Here is an 8,172-nt window from a genome sequence, read left to right as displayed (position 1 = left end):
ACACATTGTATAAATACAAGCATAGATGTAATATATATTTTTTCATATACGCTATGTAATTATTTATTTTATTTATAATTTTATAATTTAAATTATCCCGGACTCTAAAACTAGTTAATATAATGAATAATAATAATAATAATAATATGATGGATCCTTGGGCTGCATTTGGTGAGCTGCTGGTTTTACACTTTTACTTCCCCCACCAACCCCCAGAACCCACTCGTGTCACTCTCTTCAACAACCCAACCCAACCCAACCCAACCCCCTCACCTAAATTAAATAAATAAATCCTCCATCATCAAATTGAGGCTGCACCTGCACAGACCAGATCAGATCTACTGGAAGCAACTCATGGGTAAAATATACACTTTGAAGGAGGTTGCCCACCACAACACTCCCAAAGATTGCTGGCTCATCATCGACGGCAAGGTTTGTACCTACCTACTTATATCTTCTCTCATGCATCGCTTCCGATTATTATATTATGCCATTCTTCTTTTCTTTGACTCTATTTCATAGCTCTCCATCCAATTACTTACACGTCATTCATTCATTTAGCTGAATTATTTATGCATTCTTGATCATTAGTTTACGTGGATCTGATCCTTGATTGTTGATACATACTTGCTGCATTAAATAATAATAATAATAATTTGGGGATTTAGGAGCTTTTTTTAGTCAAACCAAGTGGTTTGGTTCAAGCTTTGATGATTTAGGTTTCAAATTGCTCTAATTTTACTCAATCTGGAGTGCACATACATAACTTAATAATAAATTTATTTGATTATTAAATACCTAATGATGTTTTAAGGACAAAATAAAATAGGTTAATTTTTGAAGGAGTCTTTGCAAATAAGCAAGTTTAAGTTTGCATTCTGGTTCGAAACAATCCTTTAGATATAAATTACAATAATCAGCTTATGCAATCAAAACCATATAAATGAACTCCGTGTTAGGTACACGGTCTTAAGATTTCTTTAACTTCACTTCTACTTCTACTTCATGAATCCAACTTATAAAAGAAAATGATTGTGACATTTTGACAACTATGCTGTCATGCTGACAATTGTTTAGTTTTCACCATTGTTGTCTGCTTATCTTGTTATCATAAAGAAACAAATGTTCTGATAATAATATTTGATGCATACAAATTATTATTGAATCGTGTTATTAGTGGGCCCTGTGAAAGTTAAATTAGTATATCATCATGCGACAAGTTGTTTCAATTAGGCTATGGTCTAATGTGTTGATGACTTGGTGCAGGTCTATGATGTGACAAAGTTCTTGGAGGATCATCCAGGAGGCGATGACGTTTTGTTGTCTGCCACAGGTACAACACAGAGTTTTTGGTTTTCATATTCTAAATTTTACTGGTATAAGGGTATAACTGAAGGGGCCCTATAGAAACACTACAACCATTAGTGTACAACAGCGTGCATAGGGGTGTTTAACAAATCGAATTTCGAATATTCGAACTTTGAAAATTTGAAGCTGGAGTTTTTAACGATTCACTACAAACTTGAGCTTTTTAACAATAAAATACAAGTCTATAAAACATATAAATCACTCAAAGTTACAACATCCTAATATTCAAAGTGGTAACGTCCAATTACATGAATTTATAACCAAAATGATGAACTTACATTTTTAGTCTTTAGAACTTAAAAGACCTCTGTAATTTATCTTTCTATAAATATGTATGTTTGTAATAAAAATAAAACGTATAATTTGAATTTGAATTAAATTTAAAAGCATAAATTCATATTCTATTCAAAATTCGATTACTAAACTGAATTTGAACTGAATTGAATTCGAATGATCGAAAACCAAATCCGAACTGAATTGAATTCGGATCCGAGTCGAATCGAATTTCGAGTTCCTCGAGACCAATTCAAATATTGAACGCCCGTAAGTGTGCATGCCACATCATATGGGTTGTATGATCTCATGTGGGTCGTATGGGTCAAATCAACTATGCACACTAAAGCCTGGCACATCATACGAACCCTATGATAGGGTGAAAAATGGTTATACGGGCTGTATGATGTCAAATCAACTTTGTGCACTAGAGACTGTCACATCATATGGCCCGTATGATAGGGAAAAAATGGTCATACATGCGGTATGACCTTGTGAGTAGTCAGAACAGTCATTTATCTGTCAATCAAAGCAAGGGTAAATCAGGTTATTTACATTTGCTGGTACCTCAAACCTGGGCTACAAAAAAGTCTTTAGACCTTTTATTGATTTAAGCTCCATTGAGTCAAAAGTTTCTTTAATTCAAGTACAAAAATGAACTCGAAACATATGACAAGTCAAATTAAAGTTCATAAAAATTGATTTTTTAAACGATGGATTTTTAAATGTGTAATTATTATGACCTTCTGCAGGAAAGGATGCAACCGATGATTTTGAGGACGTGGGCCATAGCACGACTGCTAAATCCATGATGAATGAATTTTATGTTGGTGATATAGATACAGCAACAATCCCCTCAAAGGTTGAGTACAAGCCTCCAAATCAGGCTCATTACAACCAAGACAAAACACCTGAGTTCATCATCAAGATTCTGCAATTCTTGGTTCCATTGGTGATCTTGGGTGCTGCAGTTGGCATCCGATTCTATACCAAATCATTGTAAGATCATGATCTCGGTATTTCAAATCTGTGTCTTTGAGTCTGTTGTTTAAGAGTTTTGAGTTGTTCGTGTTCTTGTTTCTTGATGCTCAATTATTGTGACTTTAAGATGGTAATATGATATTATTTATGACTACTTCTTTTAAATATCTTTTTTGACCTGTATGCATCTTTTTTTTAGCTTGTTTCACCAATATTCTTGAGCTATTAGTGCTCTTGAATAAGGAGGTTGTGTAGACATGGTTTATCACGAATCTGACAGGTTTGGTAATATGTAGAAACGGGATTGTGTCGAGTTATCTTCACGCACGCACAACTTTGTCTATTTTTTCTTGAAATTTGTAAATATCCGTCTATTAAGTAACACTGACTATGAAAATTGCATTATCAGAAAACAAGTTTTGTACATCACAACATACAAAATATAAATAGTATCATCGTATTCGCATCCTAAAAGACAAGTTCATTTCTTACAAAATAAAACTAATAGACAACGACCAAAAGGAAAATAGAAACTAATATTAAAAACTTTTGGGTATATGGTTTCGCGGATATCACCTAATCTCTTGCCCATGCCCGAACCTGCATATTTTCTTTTATCAATCCCATATCCAAATACTCATGCCGGATGTTCAGCTATTCTTGTCGGGTTCACGCTGTCTTAACCGTGTTCTTATAGGTTGTTCTTTGACCCGTTGAGATAAAATATAACCAGAATCAATTAAATTTAGAAACGACAATTTTAGTGGCTCCATAAAGACTCAATTGCCTTTGATCAAACAATGCTTAACATCGATTCTAGATAGAGCAAAGCCAACACAATTTATATACAAGACTGAAAATGAAAAGTTGCACTGTAAATATCAAATAATAGTAAAAACAATAAATAAGAAAAATAAGGGTTCAAAATTTGCTTCATTCAGTCCTTACTGTTACCTTAGAATCAGTTCTTTGTGAATGCCTAGATGGAGAACTTGATCTTGATCCTCTTGAAGAAGAACTAAGCCCAAACAGGTTCAATTTTGAAATCTTCTTTGAAAAGCTACTCATAAAATTATGTGAGCTTGATTTCTCCATACTCCTCTTCATACACACATGCTCTTTCTCAAAATCGTTCAATCGCATTCTTAACCGAGTCAACTCAAGTTTCAGCTCGCGGTTTTCGCGTCTCAATGACGCATAGTTGTCTTTCGGAGACATTGCAGCACTGAGACCGCCGCTGTTGATCCGCCATGACTGGTAGTGCGGTGGCGGTTTCAAGTTGTCTTCAGGGTAGTTGCAGCATAAGGCATTTCTGAGCCGTAGTTGCTCAATGTAAAGGACTTGAACAATTGATTGGAGAGGTAGGCGTTCGTTTTGTGCAGCGTGTGCGCCCGCTTCGGGTGATAGTTTATGGAAATCAATCAATTTGCATAGCCTTTTTTTGTCACATTCTGATAGACCCGGGTGAGCCTGCAGGTTTTAGTGTTGTAAGAGCTGTATAGTGAGTGTTGTGCAAAAAACCAAAACAAACCTAACCGAATTTGTAGACGTTCATTTTTTATCTTAGAAGTTAAGTAATTTATAAAAATTTAATAAATAATTTAACTCAAACATTTTAGCCCAAATGTATAATAATTATTTAACAAAAAGATTTAGGCTCAGTTAAGACCAAATTCATTTTCTTTGCAAATTTATTTTGGCAAAAGATTTTTAAGCACAAACGGTAAAACCAAAATTGAACCAAAACCATACCAAAAACCAAAACTGAGAGGGTTTCAAAAACTTAAAAACCGGATATTTGGTTCGGTTTGATCGCATAACCGATCCATGCACATCTGTAGAAGGGTAGAACTGCAATGGAGGAGTAATGGATTAAAAGTGTATAGCTAGACTTTTGAAGTCAAACGGTCAACATTTGACCTTCAAAGTCAAAACATGCATTTTCAAAACTTCTTTTACGTTTAACTCTGATAAAGCCTTTAATAGTTATAGACAGAAAAAAAGCATGCTTTGACTTTCGAATGCCAACCTGATCTAGGAAAGTACTAGTTTGACCACAAAAGTCAAAATGCATGTTTTATGAACCAAGTATAAACCATAAACACAAATATACGTACTTTGAGATAAACATCAATCGATCGATATAGACCGTCATGAACTGTACGAGCATGCGCAGGTAAACTTTCAGCCACCGCAATAAATTTGGAAAGTTTAAGGTTTATTTCCGGTGCTATTTCAGCAAGATAACTGTCAACCAACTTTGAAACTTTGACCAAAGCCGTTTGCGACGGTGAATCTGGTTCATCCGACTCAAACCCAGAACCATCACCACCATCACCATCCATTTCATCATCACTATCATCTTGCTGTGAAAAGTTAACCAGAATCCTATGAACCGCATCAACATCAAACAACGTATCATCTGCATGCCTTAAAGATGGGATCAAAAGATCATCAAGTGTCGCTAAATCCAACTGCGACCCAATCCGTCTTTCTAAATCAACCCGACAAGCAGTGTTACAGTTAAGCATCACCGCAGCCCGCAAAAGCCCGAAAAGAAAACTCAATGGGACCGCAGGCTTCTCAACAGGAAGTAACCCGACAATCGTTTCCACCACGACCCGTTCGTGGCCCAAAACTCGGGCATCAGTTTTTTTCCCGTTGAGATTATACAAACCCGTTAACTCGTTTTCTGCATAACTCATAAGCGATTCACCGATACTTTCCGGTCTCACACCACGACATTTCATCGCTGTCATAACCCGTTTATACATATCGACCCGAAGAACTGACAAATCTTTAATCCACCAATCGGTACTTTCACCCTTTACTTGTCGGCTCATGTGAAGCCGACCCGAACTACTATACTCAAGTCTTGAAAAGCTCGATGCGATTTGCTCGACACACGCTTTAGAAGCGATTGCATCTATGCATCGGGTGATAATTTTTAAATCATCGGCTAATGGGAGCAAGTTTTCGGTTTGTTTTAACACCTCAACTGACATTTCAAGATTCTTTGTGACAACGGTGTCGAGATACTCGTTGGCGCGCGACCCGAGGTTGCGGGTTGAGTATTTTTCGGTCATTTCTAGGTAATCCGCGACACAACATAGTTGTGCCACGTTTAATGATGTTATTTCGAAGTTGATACCGTAGCAGAATTTAGCAGCTAGTTCGAATGTTTCAGTGCCTCCCGGTAGGCTAAGAAGTTCCACCTTTGATATAGCATTGTCCCGGTGATCGGTTACTAGTTTTCGGATTCGACCGCATCGGGAAACAAGAGGGAACTGAAACCACAAAAATGTTTATTTTTCACATGAGTATGATTATAGAAGTTTGACTTTTTGGTCAAACTCATATTGCCTTCAATTTTGTTAGGATATGTAATTGTTGGATAAGATTAGCATGATATTATATAATGAAGGAGGTGAAGTTGAAAAGTAAAATAATATTTGGTATGAAGTAATTGTGCTGAATTTACTGAATACTTAAAGATGGAAGTTTGACTTTTTGGTCAAAGTCATACTTCTTTTAAGATTCTTAAGAACTGATTGATTGCTAGATTGATGTAACTACAAAAGAATCCAAATGAGTATGAATGCATTGCTAACAATCCGGATTGATGTTTTACTTCATGGATTATATGAACTTTTAAACATACATTAGTTCTTGACTTCTTTCATATAAGTTCAAAGATTGCTGTCACTACGGAAGTTTGACCGCATGGTCAAACTCATACTCCGTTTCAAAAGAAAACGTAGGACAACAGATCTAAGATCAAGCTCTAAAATGAAAGTTCATGTTAAAGATTCAAGTCAAACAATATTTAGCGAAGTGTGTATATAAAAAGTTTAACTTTTAACACAAGATTTTTAAAAATTGATTGCAAAAGTGTGCTTAAAAGGTTCAACTTTTGATAATAAGTTACCTTGTGCAATCCGAAAACAGCCCCGTTCACTTCTATTGTTATATCACTTGGAACATCACGAAATATCCTGCATACAGAAGAAGATAACCTTTTATTCATTTATAAGCCCGAGTTTCATTTTAAGCCGCGCCAAACCAAATGGGACCCCGCATTCGTATATGCGTGTGCACCTATCCTCTAGTGAATGACCAAAATATACACGATGACATGATAAACATTTATTGGCAAACCATGGTGGAAACACCAACTAATAAGTAATAACATACAACCACCCAAGCATACTTGATATTCGGGTATCAAGCATCTGTACCGTTATGACAAAGGTATACATGAACAAGAGATGTACCATTCGTTATAACGTTGGCGGGAGCTCTTGGTGGTAGTGAGCTGAGACTGAGGAGGGTGGTGGTAGTGTTGGCTGTCCATGAAGAAAGACAAAGGAGCAAAAAGAATGGTGGAGTGTTGGAAGAGCACAAATGTAATGTTTGTGAGCTTCTTCGGCCATATTTTTGGTCAATTATGCAAAATCATAGGATTGCAAATGTCCAAAACAATGGGCCTCTCTTTCTCTTGTAGGGTCATCAAAACAATTAATAACAATAATAATAATAATAATAATAATAATAATTGTTTTTTCTTTATGATACAAATGAAATAAGAACGAATATATAAGTAACTGTAGCATGAAAAAATAAAAAGGTAATCCAATTGTAGAATACTTTTTGTTAGCCATAAAAATGGAATTTATGGAAAGCCTTTCAAACGCATTATTTTTCAAAAAAACTTAGACTTTCGAAAAAGTTATGTTTCACTTTTTGTTAAATGAGTCCAATATAAAATACAAGTAAAAAAAATAAGTCCGGTCGGATTTTTTGTTTCTCAAATTTTATAATTGATTTTTTATGTATCACCAATACCTAAACTAATAGTTTTTCTTGTGTGTTAATTATTTTCTTTCCTAAAACTTTATATGCTTGTTTGTTTCAAAGCTTAAAATAATTTAGTTGATATTTAAAATAAAATAATGCTATTAGACGAGACATATTTGGATGTATGAGATTGATGCGGAAATGGGTCATTAGTGCTTAATTTAAGGAGTGAAATTGGCATAACAAGATGGAGAATCAACAACTTTGCTCTTTACATGAGAAAAGACAAATATAATGATGAATAGGAAAAAATAATAATTAATTGTTAATATATTGTACTTATACAAAGAACTTATAAATCAATCGTATATTAAATCGGTCAAATAATCTCAAGATGAATAAAGTTTTTATCCAACTAAATAGTTGGATTAGACCGGCAGACGTGGTGCTCTTTTTGTTTTGAGTAGCCATATGATGGTTAAGGTGTGAATGTGTATCAAGTGTGTTGTTGTATTATCAAGGTCTAGCTACTTGCTAGCCTTATTTCTTGATATAATAAAATTGGTTGTTCAAAAGAAATTTACGAATTAGTTGGAACCCACGATTATTTGCTCATCCTTAATAAAATCTTGTATGAAAGACAAAATTGTTTGGAAAGTTTTTTTTGCCACATAAATACTACTATTTATATCTGCACGTTGTTGCGGTGCACGTTAAAGGCATTACATGTTCGAAAACTACCGTGCATTTCGA

General features: G+C 34.9%; 2 protein-coding genes across 2 annotated transcripts; one reads left to right on the top strand and one right to left on the bottom strand.

The window, feature by feature from the left end:
* Positions 1–331: 331 nt before the first annotated feature.
* Positions 332–2,659, top strand: LOC143576093 (cytochrome b5-like). Its single transcript, XM_077060281.1, has 3 exons — positions 332–432; positions 1,267–1,333; positions 2,394–2,659. The coding sequence occupies exons 1-3, from the start codon at positions 355–357 to the stop codon at positions 2,642–2,644; spliced, it is 396 nt and encodes a 131-aa protein (XP_076916396.1). The 5' UTR covers positions 332–354; the 3' UTR covers positions 2,645–2,659.
* Positions 2,660–3,451: 792 nt separating this feature from the next.
* LOC143576091 (BTB/POZ domain-containing protein At5g48800-like) lies at positions 3,452–7,012 on the bottom strand. The gene is made up of 4 exons (XM_077060280.1): positions 6,897–7,012; positions 6,551–6,617; positions 4,740–5,909; positions 3,452–4,092 (listed from the first exon to the last, which is right to left on the bottom strand). The coding sequence occupies exons 1-4, from the start codon at positions 6,974–6,976 to the stop codon at positions 3,556–3,558; spliced, it is 1,854 nt and encodes a 617-aa protein (XP_076916395.1). The 5' UTR covers positions 6,977–7,012; the 3' UTR covers positions 3,452–3,555.
* Positions 7,013–8,172: the final 1,160 nt, after the last annotated feature.

This window comes from Bidens hawaiensis, unplaced genomic scaffold (genome assembly GCF_021521415.1).
Source record: "Bidens hawaiensis isolate Kalapana, Puna unplaced genomic scaffold, B.hawaiensis_p1.1 tig00027969_1, whole genome shotgun sequence".
Taxonomy (NCBI): domain Eukaryota; kingdom Viridiplantae; phylum Streptophyta; class Magnoliopsida; order Asterales; family Asteraceae; genus Bidens; species Bidens hawaiensis.
This window is presented reverse-complemented; position numbering and strand designations above follow the sequence as displayed.